This window comes from Asterias amurensis, chromosome 14, assembly GCF_032118995.1.
Source record: "Asterias amurensis chromosome 14, ASM3211899v1".
Classification (NCBI taxonomy): domain Eukaryota; kingdom Metazoa; phylum Echinodermata; class Asteroidea; order Forcipulatida; family Asteriidae; genus Asterias; species Asterias amurensis.
Window position 1 is genome coordinate 1,425,538 of NC_092661.1, and position 26,320 is coordinate 1,451,857.

The 26,320-nt window shown below is 39.2% G+C and overlaps 1 protein-coding gene across 2 annotated transcripts; it reads right to left on the bottom strand.

Moving 5' to 3' along the window:
- Positions 1-5,696: 5,696 nt before the first annotated feature.
- Positions 5,697-16,546, bottom strand: LOC139947150 (thyroxine 5-deiodinase-like). 2 transcript variants are annotated; one of them, XM_071945009.1, is made up of 7 exons: positions 16,218-16,546; positions 13,449-13,682; positions 12,572-12,697; positions 9,133-9,327; positions 8,277-8,446; positions 7,648-7,756; positions 5,697-6,924 (listed from the first exon to the last, which is right to left on the bottom strand). In XM_071945009.1, the coding sequence occupies exons 2-7, from the start codon at positions 13,629-13,631 to the stop codon at positions 6,766-6,768; spliced, it is 942 nt and encodes a 313-aa protein (XP_071801110.1). In that variant the 5' UTR covers positions 13,632-13,682; positions 16,218-16,546; the 3' UTR covers positions 5,697-6,765. The 2 variants fall into 2 exon arrangements, with proteins under 2 accessions (XP_071801110.1, XP_071801111.1); XM_071945010.1 differs by having other exon boundaries at positions 13,449-13,697.
- Positions 16,547-26,320: the final 9,774 nt, after the last annotated feature.

Consider the following 26,320-nt stretch of genomic DNA (forward strand, 5'->3'; position numbering starts at 1 on the left):
AATACAAAGTTTTTATTTAAACATAATGGTATCCAACCAAACCATAACCAATGCTTTGCCACTGAGAGTTCTTGATTTGGCTACTTTACCTATTGTACAGGTATGATTCCCATTGCAAGTAGAGTGTAATGATCATTCTTTACAAGTTGCTTTAAACAGGGCCTACTCTCCTTGGTCCCTGCCTGCTACCAAATGTAAAACTTTTCATAGAGATAGAGATCATAAACAATGTAGTTTCTGTGCTTGAGACAGATGGTTTGGAGCATCCAATCATGTCCAACACAAATGTGGGAAATTAAAAAGCCCGCTTAAAAGTTTTGGAAAAGTTTGCCAAGATCTTATTAAAAACAATGATACTAACGATTTGCAAGATGAGCGTAAGAGATCATTTAAAAGGAACACGTTGCCTGGGATCGGTCAAGTTGGTCTTTGAAATGCGTTTGTAACCGTTTGTTATAAAATGCATGGTTAGAAAGATGTTTTTGAGTGATACTTGTGTGGATCATTATATTCTACTTTTAAAATATCTTTCTAATCATATGCATTTTGTTTACAAACGCTTTTCAAAGACCAACTCGACCGATCCAAGGCAACGTGTTCCTTTAATGAAACAACATTGAAAGAAGTTGTAAATACTTGCACCTGCTCAACATAAATAAGTAAGATGCATTTGCAGTGACAAAAGTTTATTCAGGCTAGTTTGATTAATTTTTTCCATTCACTATCTTACTAATTCATAATTATTATGTCTCTGAGAACGATCAACAAAAACAAAAACATTGTCAAACATTACCTGCTGAATTGTTTATCACGTTAAATAAACCAACTCTTTTATTGTTTGCAACAGTACAGTTGAAAGGAACCCCACCATGGATGGGGGAACTGCTTACAGAAGGCCAAAGCAGGTGAATGGCCATTTAGATACTTTGGATACAGTACTTGCTCACTTTTAGAGCCTCTTTGTTCTGATAGGGATGAAAATGTTTAGTTTGGTAGCGGGCAGGGGACCAAGAAGACTGTTATAAGGCCATGTATAGACAAGAATAGTAAAGAATGCTCATCGCACTACTTCTCTTCTTGCAATGTGAATCATACCTGTACAACTAGGTAAAGTAGTCATGACAAAACAAGAACTCTCAGTGGCAAAGCATGGTTATAAACTTTTTATTTGTTACTTAAAGAGCATGGAAACAGTGCCATATTTTTTTAACAAGCATGCTCGTTTTTTGTTTTTTATCAATTCAAACTAAGGGATAACTTCAAAATGCATTTTTATTGTTTTTGGAAAAATTACCATGTTTTGAGGCAGAAGTGTCACAACAGGATACAATAAACCAAAGTGTTTCTCCCCAGCAGACATGCAAACCATAATGATAGCCCAATCACAACAAAAAGGGAAATATTCTGAGAACCAATAAAACATTGCGACAGTACAAACTTTCTTGATGTGCAAGGGGAATTAAAAAACGTGACTTTCAAAAAAGAGGCGCTGTTCACAAAACTTTGTTTTTTTTTATGCAATGTCAAGAAATATGATTGGGGCCGGGGTGGGGCCGGGGCAGGGCAAATTCTAAGATTTAGGTCATCAACAAGTCCTGATCAATGTTTGGTAATGCACTAAGCCTACAGAGTGCTTATGAAAAGCTGCCAAATATGGTAAATATTTTGATTTTGCAAGTTCTAAAAACATACTCTAACGCACGTTCTTTAAATAGCACAAGGGTGAAATTTATAAGGTGAAATTTGTCTCAAGTAAAGCCAAGGATGATAATTTGTAGTGATGGAAAAGGTTTTATTAAATATTTTTGTTTTTTGGTGGGGTGGAGTTGTAAATATTAACTAAAAACCAGTTTTTCAGACCCCCAAATCGGCCTAAAGTGGCCTAAACACAAATGAACTGTTACCATGGCAACGTGTTATATTATGATTTGAAATGTAAATGTTGTTTTTTTGGACCCCAAGTCCCTGCCATCCACAAAGTATAAGAAAAATATTCCCTTTTTTTACCGTGGACACGTATGTCGATATTATGTGAAAAGACCCTTAAAAAGGCATTTTTCACGTTTTGGGGAAAAAAGTCTAGTTTTGAAGCAGTACTGTCACAGCAGGATACAATTTCCCAAGTTTTTGACACCAGATATGGAAAGACCAATGTTGGCCCTAATCACAGCCGAAAGGAAAATTTTCTGAGACTCCTGGCAAGTTGACATTTTGGGGTCCAAAAGTAGGGTAAAAATGTCGATTTTGCAAGTTCTAAAAACATACTGTAATGCATGATGCAAAAATAGCACAAGGGTGATATTTAAAGCAATAATTTTTTTTCTCAAGGAAGGCCAAGGATGATACTTTGTAGTGATTTAACAGGTTTTTTGAAATAATGTTGCATTTTGGTTGGGTGGAATTGTAAATATGAGCTAAAAACCAGTTTTTCAGACCCCAAAATCGGCCTAAAATGGCCAAAAAACTAAATGAGCCGTAACCATGGCAACGGGCTATATATAGAATTGAAAATGCAATTTTGTTTACTTGCACCCCAAGGCCCTTCCACCCACAAAGTATAAAAAAAAATCATTTTTTGACCGTGAGCAACTATGTCAATTATTTACCTGAACTGACTCTTAAGAACTCACTCCGTGGTAGTGAAGTATGCTGCAGTAGTCCCCGGGCGATTTTTTACCTTCCGCCCAGGTAGTAGTTAAAAAGCAGGACAGTTCTTTTCGAATAAGAAGTCCCACGAATTCCGAAAATCTACTCCGCGGTGAGTAGAATTTTGACAGTTTTCTAAAGAACAAAATCTACCTGGCAAAATACACATTGTGTTACCTCAAACCAAATGTATATAAGTATACCTGAAATGACGTGATTTGTAGACTGGTCCCCTGTTTTTATCCGCAAGTATAAAGACAGACACTTGTACATGCACAATGATTTTACTGGATACAATGATTTCATTGGATAGCATGCAGTGACGTAAGCTTTCAATCTGTGTCATGATTGGTCTGCTCTGAAGTGACGTGTTTGTCAGCTACACCATCAGCAAGAACTTGTCGATCGTCTGCTTCTGAAATGTTGTTTGTTTCACAATGTAATGAGTGCGTGGAACTGATCTTGGCCCAATTTCATAAAGCTGCTCAGCACAAAAAGTATAGCTAAGCACAACAAAATTACGATTACCAGAATGGTTTATACCTGCCAAACTATCTTGTCGTATGAACAAAGACTGGTATCCTGCTCATATTATTTGCTAAACAAACATTGCAAGCAGTATTTTGTGCTTAAAGCCATTGGACACTTTCGGTACAGAACAAAACGTTCACAGATTTACAAATAACTTACAGGGTTTACACTTACAGATGGTATAATGGTGAAAGACTTCTCTTGAAATAATATTTCATGAAATGCTTTACTTTTTGAGAAAACATTAAAACAATATCAATTCTTGATATCGAGAATTACGGATTTATTTTAAACACATGTCATGACACGGCAAAACGTGCGGAAACAAAAGAGTGTTTTTCCGTTGTTTTCTCCCGACTCTGATGACCGATTGAGCCTAAATTTTCACAGGTTTGTTATTTTATATAGAAGTTGTGATACACGAAGTGTGGGCCTTGGACAATACTGTTTACCATAAATTGGGCCCTGCCTCTACTGTAAACGGGGGTTAGGCATAACGTAAACCAGACTCCAGACTTTAACATGAAGTGGAATGTTGTAGAAGTTTTGGAATTTGGATGGCCCGACCGATATACAAAAAAACAATATGTAATTTTTTGTTGGTGGGCCAAACAAAAACCACGCCACCCCTATCTTTCTGGTGTACTTGATAACGAAATACCTGGCACCCTTTATGATGGCTTCTCGTGCTGGGAAAAACCACTTGGCCCTACTTCAAGTTAGATTATCAGATAACCCACATTCTTGATGCTCTGTATATCTCTCTATTGTAAGTGAAACCCACCAATCACATCTAGGTTTCGCAGGTGGAACAAGAATGACCACACCCCGACTCAATGTTGTCAGATAACCTAAATACTCGGTAATTAGCGTTGCATTTTTGCGGTCGTATTAACCGACTGTTGAACCCGCCTTGCCATTGGTTGATCACCGGCCAATGATCTAACAACCAATATGTTACACCCATTCCCTTTGCTAATTCTATGGTCTGCTTATATAGAAACATTGCAGACAGGAGCAAGTTCGAGCGCGCACAAATAGTCCACAAGTGGTCGACCACAGACTAGCAACGCACATGCGCAGTGACGTACTCACCCGAACGACTCGTTGGTAGTCTAGTCAACCTTCCACCTTTTCGCTAATAATAATAATGAACCATTTTTGTAGAGCGCATATTACAATCACAGAGAAGTCCCTATGCGCTTTGAGATGAAAACAAAAGAGAAGTAAAAGCTAAAGTGTCACTGGTTCCCTTCTGCGCTTAACACATGTTAGAATGGAACATGCTGTTGGGACCCGTGAAGAAACCATGGGCTCGAGGCTGGTTCCAAATGGTCGACCACAGTAGTCAACCAATGGTCGACCAGCATGGGTTCGAGTCAAAATGGTCAACCTTTAGTTAACCATAGTGCACACTCGAACTTGCTCCAGGTAGCGGCCATCGTTTCGGTTGGGCGCATGCATGTGTCCAGTCGTAAAGAAAGAAGTTCTTTGTTTACGAATACCATTATTTTTTGCTTTTGTCCCAACAAATGAACTGGACAAGAAGACATGACAATTAATTCTCAGTTCTCTTACTTAAAGTTGTTTTCTCATTGCACACTTTTGTTGTGTATACTTTTTAATTGCTTTCACAATGTTTACAAAGTAAGTGGCTTTACAAAATAAGAAAGCCTTCACCTGGGTTTTTAAACAGTTAAAACAGAGGTAAAAACCAATAACCCATCACTGATGTGATTAAGTGATGAATACAATATTATTATTACTGTTAGTAATGAGAACAGAAAAACATTTGGCGCCACTATTCGTCCTACTGTAAAGAAAGTGCCATCCAACCAGTCGGTCGTCTGTTACGACGTTTGTCAACTGGCCTTCATTAATTCTTGACGCAATAGGACCAATGAGGGCGCTGTTGTAGTTTTGTCCATTCTGTAAATTCTTAAACTCGAAATCATACTCAGTTTGTATGGTTTTTAAGTCATGACATATTATAGAGAGGCACAGTTATACGATGGTGTAATAAACTCAAAATACTACGATAAAGTGATAAAAAGTAAAATATTTTGTTTCTACATGACCATAACTTGTGATTGTGCGAAAATTAATATTGTGTTTTACAACTTTATGATTATAGTACACTTGTGCGATCGTAACAGCGACTATACTTTATTACATAATTACACAACTCAAATATTATAAAACTAAGTATGGTAATTAAAGGAACACGTTGCCTTGGATAGGCCGAGTTGGTCTTTGAAAAGCGTTTGTAACCGTTTTTTTAAATAAAATACATATGGGTAGAAAGATGTTGTAAAAGTAGAATATAATGATCCACACAAACATGCCTCGAAATTGCACGGTTTTCCTTTTACCTCGTCGACTAACACGTCGGCCATTTATGGGGGTCAAAATTTTGACTCCCATAAATGGCCGACCGTGTTATTTCGCAGAGTAAAAGGAAAACCAGGCAATTTCCAGGCAAACTTGTGTGGATCATTGTATTCTACTTTTAAGACATCTTTCCAACCATATGTATTTTATAAAAAAAACGGTCACAAACGTTTTAAAGACCAACTCGTCCGATCCAAGGCAACGTGTTCCTTTAATAAGTTGTTGTGTGCGAAATAGATTGAATGATGCGGATAGTTGCTGCAACCCTGAATGGTGGGTGACTGGTGGGGTCCAATATGATCTTGGATACGTCTAACAATGTTTTGTAGGTTTAAAGGCAGTGGACACTATCGGTATGTACTCAAAATAATTATTCATGAATACCTCAGACAGTTTCGCTATTCCTAATGGTGGAGAGCGCGTCACGTGAGGGTGTTTAAACCTTTGATAATGACCAGTGTTTATGACCGGTTGTGAGCGGGACAGTTTCTTCATTCCTATTGGTCGAGAGCAACGGCTGGAACAGTTGTGTTACATCACGCGATACGCGCGACGCGCACAGCAATCTCCTTATAAGGAGTTAATTACCCGAGGGCCTTACCAGTAATTAATAGCTAGAGGGGTGTTGTGTTGAAAGAAATCATTGAAAAATGTTAATTTTTACATTTATTTTTACTTTTTGACCAAAAAGTGTTGATGTTTTTTGACCGAAAAGGTATTTATGAATGGGAATCAAAGTGTGTTGAATCGATTTTCAACTAGTGGTTTAAACCCGCCGAGGCCTGGTTCTTGATAATTTACCTCGACTTCGTCTCGGTAAAATTATCAAAAACCAGGCCTCGTTTGGTTTAAAGCACTAGTTGAAATCGATTCAACATACTTTGATTCCCTTATTAGCATAATACCATACTTGGTAACGAGTAATGGGGAGAGATTGATAGTATAAAACATTGTGAGAAACGGCTCCCTCTGAAGTGACGAAGTTTTCGAAAAAGAAGTAACTTTCCACGAATTTGATTTCGAGACCTAAGATTTAGAATGTTGAGGTCTCGAAATCAAGCATCTGAAATCACACAACCTCGTGTGACAAGGTTATTTTTTTCTTTCATCGTTATCTCGTGGAAACGCAATACAATAATTATTTGTTTACAGCTATATATATATATGTACACATCTCAATAAATAAAGAGCGATGGGCTATCTTCCGTTGACGGCAAAGTAGCTTTCCAACCATCTCCGTGTGTTATCAGTCATGAGTACGCTAGGTTCCATCATCTGCTTCCCGATGTTATCGCCGATGTACGCTACTTTGTCTCCCTCAAAGGCAAACATTCTGTCTGGGTGTGCGTTGTATGTCTGTTCGGAATAAAAGAGAGAAAAGAACTACAATCAGCCTTCATTTTCTGGACTAGATTTCCCCTTATATGGGGCATCACAACTCGAACAGCGCCCCCAATGAGGACAACATTTTCTCACTAGTTCACTTCTTGTCTCAATTTCGTCATGCAGTTGATGTTATTACTTGACATTTTTTACTACCCCCATTCGATGCTCGTTCGAGGAACCTTTACTGCCCGGTTGTAAATTGTTGATCGTGTCAATTTTCAATTGATATTTCTTTAATGCTGTCTACCTTTCCGAAAGCATTGTATTGACCCAACTCACATGACATCATCGTCACAGCAATGGGAGACTTTTGGGACGCTTGGTGGCAGCAGACCTTACCAGGTAAAATACATTGTTCTCGGTAATTTGCGCTTGCTCAGAATTATACGTAAACAATGGAAATTTACCCGGTAAGTCTGCTGCCACCATTGATCTCCATTATACTGTCAGTATAATGGAGATCAATGGCTGCCACCTAGCTTTCCAAAGTCTCCCAAGATTGATTGCGTCATTTTGAGGGCCAACGCCCTTTGGTGCGAACTTCAGGTGACGCAGCGTTTACATGCGTACCTGTTGACTTTAAAACATGGTCAGCGTGCACGGAGTCACCACTTGTCTCGTGCAAGCAAAGGGGCCAATATCAATTTATGATCAGTACGTAATATTGGAGACAAATAACTGTGTACCACCAACCTGAGCGAAGCTGTTTGTCATGGTGTCCAAGACGATTCGGACCAGGCTGTCATCGAGGGGGTCGTCTGTAAACGTGCGATGGTGTTCTTTATCTGCTGTTAACAGCAAACTGTGAAGTAGTAGTATTGGGTAGAGAGGAAAGCAATCAATTTAAAAGTATATTGTTCGAATTCAATTTGAAGTCTTGGGGAAACTTTTAGTGAAAAGGATCTTCCTCATGGGCCTCTGTGTCCAAAACTCAATCGCCTTAGAACTGGTTGGGCCGTAATGCGCCATTCCTTGACAGTATCGGAGTTACCAGCTCAAATGTGTCAGTGTGGCAGCCACAGACCATTAACCACATCATTCATGACTGCCCTGACCTCAGACCACCATCAGGCGAGCAGGGTGGACCTTGTCGAGGATACCGGCAAGTGGCTTAAAGTCACTAAACTACCAAGTAGATTTTGTTCAATATTCACGTAGGTCCAAAGATCAAACGAAAGAAGAAAAGGGGATAAAATGACAACAACCTGTGATTAACAGAACGTAACGAAAGGTGGCATGGAAATGAGTTACTGTGATTTCAGGATGATCTGCAAGGATTAGTGCTTAATAGTCCACACCAAATTTTTGAAATTGTCACTTACTTGGCAGCGGCTATTCTTTCAGCCATCGTTCGATGGTCTGGTACTTTGAAGGTTGTGTTGAGATTGAAGTACTCCGCAGGGTGGGCCTCAGCGAGATACACGCAGAGGAAGTCGGCCCGGTCCTTATACTCGCGGAAGAGCTGGGCTAGCGAACCGCCCAGGACACAGGCCTGTTTGAGTGGAGGGAATAGAACAAGAATTATGCTATAAGTGTATTTTGTTTAAGACTTGCCTAACTATGGGTGCGTTCGATAAGTTTCCCTGGGTCGACCCCGCAGTGCTCACTCAGGTGAGCCCCTGACAAGAGCTAATCGAACGATCACACTCGCCCTCTCGTGGTAACGCCATGCACCTCGGGTCTCCCCCAAGTGACCCACTCCACAAGCAGGGCACTGGGGGCTGACCCGGGTGAGCCCCGTCAAAGCTATTCGAACGTACCGGGGCAGACCGGGGTCGACCCAGGGAAGCTAAACGAACGCACCCTATAAAAGAAACACTGAGTTGTCTTGGGCACGTGACTTTAAAAACTGCCTTTTAGACTTGAAAGTATATTATTTAGGATGCCGGTGAAATCTTAACTCTTTTCTGAAGATAATTTTCAAGCTGTTTTCAGAAGGATGTCTTACGAGTTGTGATTGTATATAATATGTTGGTCTGTTTACTTCGTTTTACTCCCTTTTCTGAACCTTGCAATGCTAAACAGAAACTGTAAAACAGTGGCTCTTGACTTGACTGCGTGGGATTATAGATAATGGACTTAACAATGGACCACCTAGTGTGAGTTTACTCTACCTAGTCAAACATGATAATCATTAAAAGTTATTAAAGGAACATTTACAGCATTGTTTTTTTTTACCTGAAATGGAGGTCAGGAAATTGATGATGCGATGATGACGAGCGGTCTGTCTTTATGCAGATGCAGTTCGGACATGCGCATTGGTTGTTGGGAGCGCATCGTGATGAGGTCAAGATCAGGTCGTTGACCGTTGACCTTGACGTCATCGATCATGCGCGGTGTCTTGGGGGATAGATACTTCAGTACGTTCATAATCTGACAAAAAGGAAGAAGACATAATAATAACAATATATTTAGGTTGTAAGTAGACTGGTCCCCTGTTTTTATCCGCAAGGATACAGACAGGCATTGGTTTTATAGGCCCTTTTCGAAACCACGTCTTTGGATTCGGTCGGCTTCAGGCTCCATTTTCTCTTCTGAAGCCCTGAGCTAGTTACGCACCGCAATTGTCAAAACAACTGCGGGGCCATACTTATAGCCTGATCCGAATCTGGAGCCGAAAGCCGTGGTTTTGAAAAGGGCCATAGATCCAGTGTTTTGGATGCACTGATATCATTGGATAAACATGCAGTGACGTAAGCTTTCTTATCTGCGTTTTGATTGGTCCAAGGTGAGGGTTTTGTTGTCACTATAATATGTAAATTAATGTAATGCTGTAATTTTGTATACATGTATGCATAATTTGCGAATCTCTTTGTGAGTGCAAAGTTAAAGGTGTTTTTCTTTCATAGAAATCATACCCCCACCAAAATGACACCCCTCCCTCTCCAACCACCAAAATAGAACTTTGCAACTAGAGCTATTACATGAGTGAACTCTTCAATTGTACTTCGATAAACCCGCCCTAGTTTTGATCCATAATGATCGCTGTTCTTATCAATGGTAAATAGAGCAATAAATAACCAATGTTCTCCCTCAATCAATAATGAGGCTCACCCTCAATACGTGCTTCGAGGGCCAAATTGTTTTCCAGTTTGTTTGTTATGAAATGGTGTGAAATCTGTGGTGGAACTTCTCAGATTTTGGGGGAAAATGCCTTGAATGTCTATGGAGGGTTGCAATTGTCTAGATTTTTCTGCAGAGATCATCATTTCTGATCACATATTTTGTTTGTTTGTTTGTTTGTTTGTTTATTTGTTTTTTTGTGTTCTCTTTTATCTATAGTGTTTATCTACAGGGATTTTGTTTTTTAATGTTACTCTGAGCGCAATGAAGCATCATTTTCGATGGATTTGGTGCTATATAAATTGTTACTATTATTATTATGACAAGGTATATACCTTTAGTTTTTATGATACCGTTCGATTGTTTTAGTCCTAAAATCTTACATGTGAACATTTCTTTTCAAAAGGTGGCCGCGTCTTTAAGATATCGCCGAAATTTCGGAGCTAACGATTATGTGTCCATGCAGGAAAAATAATTCATAATAAAAATGACAGGAATACACTTTCTGAGAAGCGTTACCGCAGTAACCCTTCTTAGATTCAAATTTTGGGGCATAACAAGATTTTAACAAAACCACATCACTTCGAAGTGATTTTTGTATCCAAATGCTTTGTTATATCGGAAGCAGGTGTAGGCTTCTATATAGACTTGACTCAAGTCCAAATCCCGTGCCATCCCCAGGAAACTACTGTTTTGTGATGCTCTGCATTCCAAAACCTGTTCTCGGGACCACATTTTGACGGCGAGCGCGCACTGTACTGTATAGTAAGTTGAGGTAATAGCTTAGGGACCTCTCACACGAGAATGGGACTTGAATCAAGTCTAGCTTCTATAGCGTAGAGTTTGTATTGCCATTACCAAACGTATATCTTCCTTTTAAAGGCAGTGGACACTATTGGTAATTACTCAAAATAAATATTACAAAACCTTTTTTTTGATTACGAGTAATGGGGAGAGGTTGATAGTATAAAACATTGTGAGAAACAGCTCCCTCTGAAGTAACTTAGTTTTTGTCAAAGAAGTATTTTTTTTCACGAATTTGATTTTCGAGACCTCAGATTTAGAATTTGAGGTCTCCAAATTAAGCATCTGAAAGCACATAACTTCGCGTGACAATGGTGCGACAAGGGTGTTTTTTCTTTCATTATTATCTCGCAGCTTCGACGTCCGATTGAGCTCAAATTTTCACAGGTTTGTTATTTTATGCATATGTTGAGATACACCAACTGTGAAGACTGGTCTTTGACAATTACAATAGTGTCCATTGTCTTTAACGTCTAACGTCCCGACACACGACGGCGTGAACTTCTTAAAAGAGCAAGGCAAAGTTTGCAATAATTATAAACTCCATTAATTGTGTTTCCAATTTGTGATGAATTTACCTTTATTTACTACCTGATTAATAGGGTCCTTTATCAACCTTGGTCCAAATGTAGTGTCAAACATTGTGCAATATTAAACGCATGAAAATAATGAAAAACACACATACACTAAACGTTCGCGACAACTCGAGAGATTCTAAAGTGTTTGAATAATTGATAACTGAACGAAAACAAACTTTATCTGCTCCCGTTTTACTTTTTGGGTAGTGGCTATTTCGTAATTCCTTCGTGTTTGGATTTCTGTTTGGTGCTTGACTTGTTGACATGTATATATTTAGCAATTTATCTTGTCCTTATTTTTGTCTACCAGTAAATTGTTCTTTGTATTTGTATGTATATTGGTTTGATTTTTTTTTTTTTTTTTTTTTTTGGGGGGGGGGGAGGGGGTAGTTGAATGGTGAGTCATCGTGTACGTGCTACGTTTGATTCAAACTAGACGCCCTTCTTTTGAACTGTTACTTGAAAAAAAAACTATATGAACCACCGCTTTGAGCATTATTTATAAACGTGATACCTTTTTGTAAAGATATGGGACTGGCCATTATACGACTTGTCCGAACTCTTTGTGAAATCGGCCCATGACCCACTCTGGGTGACCCCTGACCCACTCTGGGTGACCCCTGACCCACTACTTGGTGTCTGGGTCAGACTGACCGACAACTGGTTTCTGGTTTAAGAAAATAATTTTAACTCAAATATCCAAGTTATTGTAATTTAAGGTATGTTTTGGGTCACTTTAAGTGCTTCTTTTTCGTAAAACCATTATGGAAGTCTATTGAAAACTATTGGTAATTACTCCAAATAAATATAATCATAAAACCTTACTTGGTTACGAGTAATGGGGAGAGGTTAATAGTATAAAACATTGTGAGAAACAGCTCCCTCTGAAGTGACGTAGTTTTCGAGAAAGAAGTAGTTTTCCACGAATTCGGATTTCGAGACCTCAGATTTAGAATTTGAGGTCTCGAAATCAAGCATCTGAAAGCACACAACTTCGTGTGACAAGGGTGTTTTTTCTTTCATTATTATCTCGCAACTTCGACGACCGATTGAGCTCAATTTTTCACAGGTTTGTTATTTTATTCATATGTTGAGATACACCAACTGTGAAGGCTAGTCTTTGACAATTAACAGTGGTGTCCAGTGACTTTAAAAAACGGGGAGGAGCATACCTCTTGATCATTCCTATATCTTGCCACAATAGGCATCAGCATGCCATGGAATTTACTCCAATCTTTGATGTGTTTATCGAACCCCAGTTCTTCCAGTACCATCCGGTCCGTCTTAACGATGGCGCGCTGAAAGAAAAAGAAAATCCATAACAAATAAAACCAACATCGTAAAAAAAGAGAGGTAATAACCGTAACAAACACTTTTTTGTAACTTTTTATCATAGTTAACGCCCCCACAAAAAGTGCGAGGAGGTGCCATGTGGAAATTTTTGCTCATTCGTCCTTCACCCAACCACTTGTGTTTGACGCCTGCAACCCAACGCAACCGCGTGGAACTCCTTTTGTCCCATTTGATTATAGCTTGTTGGCAACAGCTCCAACTGGCTTTGCACACGGTCTAATGTGGACCTTTCCCGAACTGTGGATCCTATTGTCATCTTTTGTTAAAGGCCCCCCGGTTTGAATTTGAATATTTTGATAGTCATTTTGATTGTGCCAATTGGTTTGTAGTAATTTATAGAAACTGATAAACCCATGTAAACGTTTAAAGGAACATTATGAACTCGAGCAATACGGAATTGGTAATGTTGACAAGCTTTTGCTATGGGTTTGAATCAAGATAATGTACGGCGTTTGTCATGTTAGAAACCCTCTGCTTGTTGTATGTGTACGGTCTTTGAATCAGTATAATGTACGGCTATGGTACTGTGGCAAACTTCTGCTACTGAGTAATACGATAACTTTAGGAACTTCCTCAACAGCCAAAAAAAAACTGAGTCAACTATATCTATTAATTACCCGCTTGTACAAATTCGGTCTCTACACACAAATGTCTTAACCTAAACTCAAGTAATATAGCATTCTTGTGAGACATTACCTTGAGGTTAACCACCAGGCCTGGTTTGGTCGGATCATTAGCCAGAGCGAAGACTTGTTTCCCTTCTTCTCCTTCTAAGACCTCCCGTTGCTTCCTGACGATCCGGAGGACGACCTCTCGATCGGCTAGAAGCTCCCCGTCTATAACCATCATCGCCTCCCTCGCCGCGTTGCTCATCTGCATGGTGACAGAGGGCTCCCTCTCGGTGTTTTGGCCGCTCTCGCCTTCTTTACCCTGTTGAGAGGTGAACTGATGACTTCTCAAAGTCTAAATAATTGGCATTGGACACGTTCGTTTGGCAATTGTCAAAGACAAGTATTCTCACTTGGTGTATCCCAACATGCATAAGAGAATAATCTGTGAAAATTTGGACTCAATTTGTCATTGAATTTGCTCATCTTGATGGTGGCACAGGGCAGGGGAGGGGTGTTGGCTCTGAAATTAGCCGGTTTAGTCTCGACGTTTCGAACAGTAAACGCTGCTCGTCTTCAGGAGACCAACCGGCTCTTTTCAGAGCCAACAATACTTCAAAAGATTATTATCACATGGTTGTATCCGCAAAAGTTTATTCTTCAAACAGATTGTTCAATGAATTGATTAGAGAAAAAAATCGTCTATTAAAGGCAGTGGACACTATTGGTAATTGTCAAAGACTAGCCTTCACAGTTGGTGTATCTCAACATATGCATAAAATAACAAACCTGTGAAAATTTGAGCTCCACCGGTCATCGAACTTGCGAGATAATAATGGAAAAAAAAAACACCCTTGTCACACGAAGTTGTATACGTTTAGATGGTTGATTTCGAGACCTCAAGTTCTAAATCTGAGGTCTCGAAATCAAATTCGTGGAAAATTACTTCTTTCTCAAAAACTATGGCACTTCAGAGGGAGCCGTTTCTCACAATGTTTTAGACCACAAACCTCTCCCCATTACTTGTCACCAAAAAAGGTTTTATTATAAATAACAATTATTTTGAGAAATTACCAATAGTGTCCACTGCCTTTAAAGATCTCAGATTTACATACAACTTATACGGTCTATACGATGATGATAATAGCAAGCATCCCTTGAATATTTCTATCTAAAGGGCCGCAATTATTAGATGAGCAATAAATAAAACTAATTTCCCGTTCGGAGTTTATCGCTCGGTGAGCGTTTTATTCATTTTTGTTTTGAATCGATGTCATGCAAAAAATGTGTAACCGGTTTTCACTACTTTCTCGTGACCCATATTGCCGATCGATCTCAACCTTCTACAGGTTTGTCAGAATGTATAATGATGGATTGCATAAAGTGCTTACGTTGCCAGTTTTGTTAGCAAAAAACATTTATGTAATGTTCTGTTTACATTGAGATAACAAGCTCACAACGCACATCGTAAAGGGAGAGAATTTAGAAGGTTGATAACCCGATCTGCTCTTAACTTTAATAAAACAAAATAGGAAAAAAACTATCGTGACAGAAGTGAGTTATAAGATTAAAGAGTTGACACAAAAGTCACAAACAGTGTGCATGTTTTGTGTGATCAGCCGCATTGAAGTGTGTAAACCTCATTGAAAAAAGGAAATAGTTTAACCCACATAGTAAACAACAGTAAAGAAAGTATTATGGGTTGGGTATAGTAATTTTTGTACGTGTTGGCTTAGTACAACAAATTGTGAGAAATGGCTCCTCTGAAGTCACGTAGTGAGGTAATTTTTCACTCTAGCATTAAAAACAGTGGAGACTGTTGGTAATTGTCAAAGACTGGCATTCACAAAATACCAAACCTGTAAAGATTTGAGCTCAATCGGTCGTCGAAGTTGCGAGATAATAATGGAAGAAAAAACACCCTTGTCACACGGAGTGTGTTCTTTCAGATGCTCGATTTCGAGACCTCAAAATTCTAAATCTGAGGTCTCCAAATCAAATTCGTGGAAAATTACTTCTTTCTCAAAAACTACATTACTTCAGAAGTAGCCATTTCTCACGATGTTTTATATTATCAAACTCTCTCAATGACTCGTTACCAAGAAAGGTTTTATGCTCAGAATTATTTTGAGTAATTACCAAGTGTCTACTGCCTTTAAAATACATTTAAAGGCATCGGAAAGCGCACATTGTGCCAGTAACAAGGGTGTCTTTTCTTTATATATTTGGGGGAAACTACGATGGCCAATTGAGTCAAAATTTTCACAGGTTTGTTATTTTATGCATATGTTGGGATACAATAAGTGAGCATACTGGTCATCGACAATATTATTACGAAAGGTGCGCTGTGATGCAGTCAGTGCCAATTGAAAAAAAAAAAACCATATGCATGAAGGAATGATGCACCATTGGACTTTGGTAGAGTAGGCCTACATCCTTTCAATTCATGTTTGCAAAAAATAATTTACCAAATAAAGGGATAGACCATCAATGGTTTCTGGAACGTTCCAACCTCTAGATCTAAACTACGATTTGAAACTTTGCATGCAGGTATAGGGGTACTCAAGTTAGCTTTGAGGTGACACCATATGTATGAATGTTCTTTGAAGTAGTGGTGGTTCTATGAGCAGAACCGGTGGTTTGAAACTCGACGTTTCGAGTGGTGTGCTGTGATGGTCTTCAGAAGAATGGTAGTTCTAAAGACAAATATCGTGAAGGGATGATCCATACTTGGAAGCATTCAAATCACCAATGTTCGCAAGTAATATAGTGATGTTACATCACAGTCTATAAAAGAGTATATTTTGATTCCACCGCCCAGAAAAATGTACTTAAGATTGATAGAAATAGCACCTACCGTGTCTGTAGTGTCCGGGTGCAGACTACTGGTGTGTTGGGAGCTCGTTTCTCGTTCTATCTGCGGACTCACTCAACGTCTTAATCAGCCATTTCAATCGATGAAGAAGACAAGCTCTCACTCTCAGAGGCAAAAACCCTCAAACTGACTCCGTCGAAGTCAAGACGCTTCTTTTTATTGGATAGGCTGACGTCTCATTTGCATATTCCTGGCAGGGTTTGCACCAATGAGATGGAGTAAAAAAACTTGCTGTTTTGCATAAAGAGGCAGGCTCTCTCGTTAAACACCTTATAGTTTGTCTGCGCAGAGCGGTGCTTTATGCCTGGCGTTCGAGACGAAAGACCGGTATGAAGTGACATCCAGCGCACGTGTCAACGTGTGTGGGAGTTGCATTAACTGTGCGTACCTGCACGGAGCTTCGCTGGGAACAATAACCAATAATCACCGATCTTTTTCTTCTGTGTGATATTTGCTAGATTAAGCAAATATTTACTGTCATTGACACAGGCCACACTTCATTTATTATTACAGATATAGCTCTGTAAGGTGGCGATGATATGCCATGACTAAACGATATTTCGACCCGGAAGTTTGTGCCAAGAATTGTAACATCAGTAAGGCCTATATATGTAGGAAATCTTTTAACTTTTCAAATTCAATTCAAGACATAATTATATATTTGGTTTGCGGTAACACCATGTGTGTATCTACTTGCCAGGTATAGTTAGTTCTTAGAGAACTGTCTTGGATTTTTTCTACTGCCGCAGAGTAGATAATATGGGGTGCGGGAGACTTCTCAGTTCTGAAAAGAACTGTCCTGCTTTTAACTATTATAGACAATTCAAGACAGTTCACATTTATTTGTCCATACTGTCAATCTTCTCTTTTTCCGTTCTCTCTTTCTCTTGCTTGTCCTAGGCTGCCATTTTGTCACTCTTCTAGTACACCTGTTGTCTTGGACCCCTGACACATGGCCTGCCCATCTCCATGTGGTATCTCTGTGTTTTGGGGCACAATTCTTGTTATATATGGTCTGTGACATTATGGATAGATGTTCCCTAAACCCACACACTAAAGATTGAAGCATTTTGAAAATTTACACATAATTTGGTTAATTTTATCCCGTATTGTAAAATGTACTATCTCTCTACACGGCTCTCTGTGTTGTTCTCATCAGTTTGTTGTTGAACTCATTTGTTATAGTCCAAGAATGGCCAAACTTAATAATTTTAAAGTTTCTTCCGAAGTTCATAGGTTGATAAAATGTTCGACCATCTTGAGCTATTGTTCCAAGCACCGATTGGAAGGAAGCTGTCCCTTTCCCAAGCACTTTTAAGTCACTTTGGTAAATTAGATGAATCCTTAGTGTAGAACAAGTCAGAAACAAGGTTTGTTTTTAGAAACTTTTTACTAGTTTCTAATATTATGACTTCTAGGACGAATTTTCCCAGGATCAATTTTGATTCAACATTCACAAACTTGAATCGAATAGAACCATCCCCTTTAAAATAATTCGAGTTATTCGATCGAAATATTAATCATGGCAGTCATATTGACAAAATTGTGATGACAAATAAATTGGAAACACTATGACAAGTCTATTGTACGACCCCCACCACACTACGTAATAACCCATACAAGGGAAACCCCCCTTCATTGTAATACGATTAATTGTTATAATGGTTTACCTTGGCGAACGGGACTTCCAATCAGCATGCACGTCCCAGCCTTAAAGGAACATAACAGAATAGGTTTGTGCTTACAAAACAGTTGCTTTGGTAAGCATTTTTTGTAATCCAACGCATACACAAAATGGCAAACCTCAGCTGAGGCCTCGAATTCAATTCAAGTTTTGAGTGGAAAATTACTTCTTTCTCAAAAACTACGTTACTTCAGAGGGAGCCGTCCCTCACAATGTTTTATAATATCAACAGCTCTCCACTGCTCGTTATCAAGTAAGTTATTATGCTAACAATTTTTTTTAATAGTAATTATCAATAGTGTCCAGTGCCTATAAAGGAGGATAACGTAAACCTTTGTTTTTAACAAAAAGTGACCTTAAACAGTCTAGAGCCTTTCTGGCAGGCAAGATACTACAATTGTGTGAAGGATTCCGGTTGTAAAAGTGTACAAGCTTTTGGTCCCTTTCATTATAGAAAGTTGAATAAAAACAATACACTCTCCATATAAAGTGTATGATGTTTTCTTCTATTGAGCTGTGTGCAACTCGTGCCAGGAAGAAGTTCTGCTTCTAAGGGTGGCTCTTTTGTAAACTGTGAAACATAACTCGCAGAAATGATGGTCCGGAATTGAACCCTCTTTAAAAAGGGTGTACCTCGAGGCATATTTTGCGTAATTGGTGCGAAACGAGAACGGCACTCGACCGCAGAATTGAACTTTATACAAATCTGGAAAAAACAAAATGTATTGTTGTCTGCCAAAAGTTGAGAAGGGACAAGGATCATTCTTTGTTACGAGTGGATGGACCTGCACGTCACCAAGGAATAAAGTAAACAGTGAATAAACTTTTTACGAGCTGTTTTTGTTTTCGTGGGTTTCCATGTGCATTTTTGGCAAAACGTTGAGAGAATAAACATGCCCCACTGTGATGGGCTCGCTTTTGAGCGCACTCACCCCTATGTATGAATAGATGGGCTGCTCCACATAAGACTCAACTAATGTTGTTGTGAACTGTTGTGCACATAAGTTTATTTAGCACAGCAAGACACATTGACAATACTTCATACTGTATCAGCAACACTTGCTGAAAAAAAATGCATTATCGAAATTTTTCAAAGGGAATCGATACCTTTTGTATATCACGTTTTTGGCCATGAAATGAATCCTTACTTTCACTTTCAGCTTCATATTAGTCGTCAAGTTTTTGAAGAAAAAAAACCATGAAAATCACAGAGCAATGTTTTCAGGAGAGTCGCGTAAATCCGTGTTGTACTTAATAAAATAATAGTGTCTCATTGATGAGTGGAAAATTATTTTCGTGAAATCGTTTTTCTCAATTTCCCCAAAACTACAGCAATTCAGCAAGTAATATTTTAAGGGAAGCTTCCTACCGTCTTAATCTTATTATGTAATAAGTTCAATTTAAATCTGTGGACTTTTATGTTTTGTGTCGTACAAAAAGTGCAAATTCCTTCAAAATTAACCTGTTAAGTATAAAAAAAGAAAACCCTACTGAATGGAAAAAAAAATGAAGAGGAAAAACTATGTCATCACTAGCCAACCCTTCTCCCATTTGCACGATTCTCTCTCGCATAATTCAAATGTTGTAAACCAGGTTGATGAATAACTGTACGGCTCCCATGCCGCGTTCCAAATGCCGAAATGTTCCCTTTGATTTCATGAGTTTGGCGGCAAGCAATTCATGTTTGCCTGGGGCGAAGGTTTGCTTGTTAGGCACAAATGTTATGGACCGAAGTGAGGCAAACCAAGCAATCCGCAACATTTTTAAGAGAAAAAAGAAGAACCCGTACATCTCTTCTATGCCGTCCAACAGAATTTGTTTTTGCTAACAAAATAGTTGCTGGCAGTGTAAGCACTTTATGCAATCCACCCTAAACATAAACTGACAAACCTGTAGAAGTTTGAGATCGATCGCCCATCTGGTTCACGAGAGAATAGTGAAAAAACGATTACAAATTTTGCATTGCATCTATGCCAAAACAAAAATGAATAAAACGCTCACTGAGCGATAAACTCAAAACGCGAAGTTAGATTATTTATTTCTCATCAAATGTGACATTTCGGACAGAAATATTTTAAGGGATATTTTCATCTATCATCGTCATCATTAGACCGTGTAAGTTTGATGTAAATCTGTGATCTTCACGATTTTGTGTCTGACCAATTATTTTTTAAGATCCAACCTTAAAGGGACTCGTTTGAAAACACTCTTAAAGACACTGAACCCTATTTGTAGTTACTCAGAAATGTTAGAGAAGGCCTTTTACTAAAAGCCATTTTAAATGATACCTCAAAAAACATAAGGGCTAATAAGTTACAAGGCTCTATGATGATCAAGATGATTGAAATACCCGATGATTTATAATTCTAAAAAGTTTTATTTTGTTGTGACAGGTTTGTATTTTCTGTAGAGCGAACAAAATAGGTTGACAAGAATTTCCTTTTCCATGTTCTTCTTTTTTAGTAGCGTCTTGTTAGAATTAAGACAGCAACAACTCGTATGTCAGTTCCAATAATTTCCAATTTGCTGAGGATTTTTTTATTGAGAGGTTTGTCATCGCGGTTTACGCTAGCCAGGATACTCCGGTTTCGTTGTTGGGTTTTTGCGAGGGCTGGGGACAAATAAATAAGGTCAGACTATTAAAGCCATTGGACCCTTTCGGTTCAGAAAAAAAAAAAAAGTTCACAGATTTACAAATAACTTACAGGGTTTACAGAAGGCAATGGTGAAAGTCTTCTCTTGAAATATTTTTCCATGAAATGCTTTACTTTTTGAGAAAACAGCAAAACAATATAAATTCTCGTTAACGAGAAGTACGGATTTATTTTAAACACATGTCATGACACGGCGAAACGCGCGGAAACAAGGCTGGGTTTTTCCGTTGTTTTCTCCCGACTCCGATGACCGATTGAGCCTAAATTTTCACAGGTTTGTTGTTTGATATAGAAGTTGTGGTACACAAAGTGTGGGCCTTGGATAACACTGTTTACCGAAAGGGTCCAATGGCTTTAAGGGATTCCGTTACTGGGTTCCGACGTTTCAGTCTCGAGGGAGAGACTACATCAACGTATCGATCATTACACACACAAATAATTCGGTCACCCCGGGCCGCTCCAATTCAGGTTAACACTAAACACACACACGCAAGCCCATGTAGTCTCCAAGGGCATCCGTTAAAAAAAAATGTTTCGTATAAGGTCGTTTGCTGCAACTGTTTCACACTTCTCAGCGGAAACGCCTATTTATAGGGGCACCAGAGTTTGTTACTATATGCAGCGGTAGAGAGAAACAGTAAGAGAAAAAAAGCATGGCCCCATTACCCCATTTTGCTTGCGATATGGGGGCCAAGCTTGCCCTGTTTTTGATCATGTAACTGGGGCATGTGTACACATGTTAAGCATCTGTAAATGGTTGTGTAAGTACAAAGAATTAGGCCATGCATATAACTTAACAAACTACATGCTTCGTAAATCTGGAGTAAAAACCGACACCCTCCTCTAATGTCAACACTAGACTTTAAAGGCAGTGGACACTATTGGTAATTACTCAAAATATTCATCAGCATAAAACCTTACTTGGTAACGAGTAATGGGGAGAGGTTGATGGTATAAAACATAGTGAGAAACGGCTTCCACTGATGAAGTGACGTAGTTTTCGAGAAAGAAGTAATTTTCCACGAGTTTGATTTCGAGACCTCAGATTTAGAATTTGAGGTCCCGAAATCAAGCATCTGAAAGCACACAACTTCGTCTGACAAGGGTGTTTTTTTTTTCATTATTATCTCGCAAATTCGACCACCGATTGAGCTCGTTTACAAGTGAGAAGACTTGTCTGTGACAATATTAGCAATAGTGTCCACTGCCTTTAATCCGTTTAAGAGCACGAGTTGTTGCTTTTATTGACAAAGACCTTTTTATTTCACACTACCAAAGTGTCAAATTGTCACGATTGCTGCTCAAGAAAGTTTGTGGAACCCTGTGATGACCCGGCCCGGATATGGCAAACTTTTCCTCATTTGCTGTTTAGGGTTGCCACCCTCAAAATTTTTCCCGATTTGTTCTTTTAAAGTCACCTGGAAGTGATATTTTTTCAAAATAAAGCTTTTGTCACTAATATATGTGTTTTGATGAGTGGAATGTGAATAAACAGCTAGCTAAGGTTTTACAAAATCAGTTCTTATGTTATTTACAAATTTAAGAGTAGACCCCGACCCGAGAGGGCGCTGTTCGTGACGTCAATCGAGGCAGAATTTGCCTGTAATGCGTAGAGTAAACACAATTGCAAAGTACATGAACGGACCAAGTCGTGAGTTTGTACGTTAAAAAAAAAAGTTTTTTTTCCGGCAATGCCGACCAGGTGCATTGCTGCTGAATGCAGAAAACACTTTTTGAAATGTACCAACTCACGACTTGGACGTACATGTACTTTGCACGTGTGTTTACTATACGCATTGCAGGCAAAGTCTGCCTCGATTGACGTCACAAAAGGGGTAGGCGGAGTCAGCCCCCAAACAACTTTATATATTTTTTAAACATATAAATCGTGACAAACAATAAATTACTTAAAAAATTGTTTTATTGTTCGTAAGCATATACTCTTATGTTTGAAAGAAAACAAATTCTATTTCCAGGTGACTTTAAAGACTCCTTTTTTGAATCGATTTAGAAGAAGACAAAATTCTCCTTTGAAAAGCACAACGACAGTGGCAACTTCGGAGTGCAGGGGCCTTTCTCAAACCACGGCTTGGGCTCTGGATCAGGCTTAGGCTCCGCGTGCTGTGTACGCAGCTTGCATTGTAACCTGCATTTTGGAGCAGCGCGTATTGCACGGATATCAGCACGCGTAGCCTGAGCCGGAGCCCAAGCCGTGGTTTGAGAAAGGCCCCAGGCCTCGAAATAATGAAAGGCACCCGCAGCCATAGCCATGGTGGTCTTACACTTTAGTATATTGTACCAGTATCTGTGTCCAGAGGAAGAGTCCTATAATATAGGACTACCGCAGCAACTGTCGTGGTGCCCAGTGCTTTTGGTGTGGTGCCCTTTGCAAGGTTCCAATACAAACTTATATTTTTCCTCATAGTGTCCCTTACCAGAGAAAAAGAGCGTGCCCCTTCAAGAGCGAAGTTCAAGACCTGGGAGTGCAGAAACAAATGCCTTCCGGGTTGGGCGTCCAACAATTTTTTTGTCTACTTAAAAAAACTATAAAAAAAACCTAAAAGTCTATCTAAAAACGTAAACATTACAGAGACTTTTTAGTTAAAGTTCGATACTTTTATGCTGACAGTGATTGGGGAAAGTAAACACGGTGTTTAACGTTAACAGTGTGCCGTGGGTTCGAGTCCAGTTCGTGACACTCATTGAGCAAGGTATTTCACCATAACTTTGTCCATCGGATGGGACGTTCATTGAACCGTACGTCCCGTGTGCTAAGATGTGGACGTAAAAGACTCCAACGTTTGTGGAAGAGTAGGGGTTAACCCCGGGGTTTCTGGTCCCATTTTTTACAGATTTCCTCTGGTTTGAGAACTGCACCGATTATGTTCACTCATGAGGCATCCTATCATGTAATTATATTCAAAGATACATCTTTTTTACGGTGTTCTCATTCTCTGAAATAATTCTTGATATACCGTGAATTTTGGTCGAGTATTTTCTTAAAAGAGTAAAATCTGCTTTCCAAAGCCTTGAGAGGAAAACCGGACATTGCTTCCAGAGCACGATAATTAAACGGCGTGCCTGTATAGATTTATGGCTTGTAAAAATGACTGTGACCTCTGTAATAATGACTTCCGGGTCACATTATGAGTTTACAGCTCATCACTTCTTGTTGCTGAGCGCAAGTTGTGAAGTCACGTACTTCTGACTAAAAGGCTATTCACACGACAGCAATTAAACTGGGGTCCATAGCTACATTTTAGCAAGGTTGTAAAATGTAGCAATGTTTGACAAGAGAACTTGGACAGTAAAAAATGTTGTCTTTTCACGCAAGGTTCCTTATGTTAACATTTAGAACCATGCTACAATATTGAAAGGGACCCTTTGCTAAATAGCTCTCCTAAAAAAGAGCTGACGTCACAATACGGTTAAAGGGACACGTTGTCTTGGATCGAGCGGGTTTGTCCATGAAAAGCGTTTGAAACCGTTTGTTATTAACTTGGAGAAAGTGTTTTATAAGTAGAATATAATGATCCACACATGCCTCCAAAGTCCACGGTTTTCCTTATTCGTCGTGAACTAACAGTAACACAGCAGGCCAATTTGTGGAGTCAAATTTTGGAACCCACAAAATGGCAGACCGTGTTAGTTCGCAAAGTAAAAGGAAAACCGTGCAACTTCGAGGCACATTTGTGTGGACTGTTATATTCTACTTTCAAAACATCTTTCTAACCATATGCATTTAATAACAAACGGGTTCAAACGCTTTTATTGACCAAATCGACCGATCAAAGGCATTGTCTCTTTAAATTTATCTGCAAAGACAGGTTTTAAATATGATTTGATTTGACTAATTCGGGTTTTAAGACTGACTTAGAAAATGCTGTCGGACAAAACCCAGATCCCAGGGCAATCTGGGTCTTCCATGAATAGCCAGGTAATAAAGAATTAAAGTGACCCGGCAGTACAACGTCCTTCTGACCCCGTTTACAGTTTACTGACACCTTTTCGTATGGACTTTATCTCTATTCAGGTCAGAACTTCCGGCAGATGGATTTTCAAAAACTACACGTATAAGACCTCCCTGTCCACAGTCGGTAAGTCAATGCGCTGGGAACTCGCATATTTATTGGTGCAGTGCCCAGTTTCATGAATACTGCTTGAAAAATATATTTGATTTGCAAAATTGAGTGGGGCACCACAACAATGCAAACATTGTAGTTTTTGGCTGGCAACCTGTTACTCCTATAAGCAATACTATTATGGGCTAAATCAAGTTTTTGTACTGACAGGCCCAATTTCATACAGAGCTGCTTAACGGTAAGCACATTTTTCGTGCTTACTGTAGCAGACAAAAAGTTCTAAGGGGTAAACGTATTTCACAGATTGGCAAGAAAATGAGGCCGCATTCTTGTGCGTTCACCGTGGACTTGCATTATTGTGACGTCATTCGTTTTTGTGCAGTATAAGGAACGGAAGGGTATAGGACGCCTTTTCGTGTGTTAACGCTAAACTAACGATAAAGCATGCAGGGCTACGAAATGGAAATCGCACAGTAAGCACAAAATCGGCCGCTTAGCGGCTCTATGAAATCGGTCCCTGTTTAACGTGGGTTTGTGTAAAAGGTTGGCATAATTTTCGTAGGTTTGAAAATATAATTTTGGACGTAACTTAACCGTTGATATTAGCTTGAAGTGAAACCGACAACTAACAGACTCTTGGTTAATGTGCCATTTCTACCAACTGAGCTATCCAGTTCTATAGAGCACTGTCACATTAATCCAAAGGTTGTTGGTTCAAATCTCGTTCTATTCTATGTTCAACCCAAAATCAAAGTTCTTTTGGAGAAATGTCTGCCTGCCTGTCAGTCTGTCTAGCCTGTTTCACTCCACTGCAGGAGGAAAGCCTCTTCATCAATTATCCATTTCACTCTATCCTGAGCTGTCTGTTGCCAAGCAATGCTCCTCATGTACATAGTTCATCCCTCCATCTTCTGTATATCTCCCTCCTTTTCTTGCTTTCTTGGAGAAATAAAACCCCTAAAAACGTTCTTTCGGTGAAAATTGGGCCATCCAACTTAGTTGTCAGTTAACCTAGAAGCCGCTGTCCTAGTTGGCAACCCACTCATTGGACAAGTTTTTGAATGACGTCCCTCAATTTATCGTAACTTTCCCGCCGAATTACTTGTTGCCTGTTTGGGCTCTCCAGCATGACTTCGGTCGAACCCCGACGTGTGATTCATTCAATTGCTCTAGAAAAATGTTTTTCTCTTTTATTTTTTAAAGGCACTGGACACTTTTGGTAATTGCTTGAAATAATTTGTAGTATAACCACCACTTGGTAACAGCAACGGAGAGCTGTACCTTGTAAAAGAGTGAAAAACACGACTCTTTACATTTCGAGTTGTCCTTCATATGGCTCTTTAAAAAGAGTAGTGGTTATTTCACACTTTAAGAGGGGTTTCACTCCAGGACAAAGTGAAAACCTTTCAAAAAGATGCAAACTTCAATCTAAAAGAATGGAAGACCACTCGAAAAAGAGTTGTCCCTCACATGACTCTTCAAAGAGTGCTTTTGCATTTAGAGAGTACAAAACATTATGAGAAACGTCTCCCTCTGAAGTAACATAGTTTTTGAGAAAGAGGTAATTTCTCACTCAAAATAATAAAAGACTTCTGCTGAAGCATTTTATTATGCATCTGAAAGCACACAAAGTAATTGTGTCCAACGGGGGTGTTTTTTCTTTCA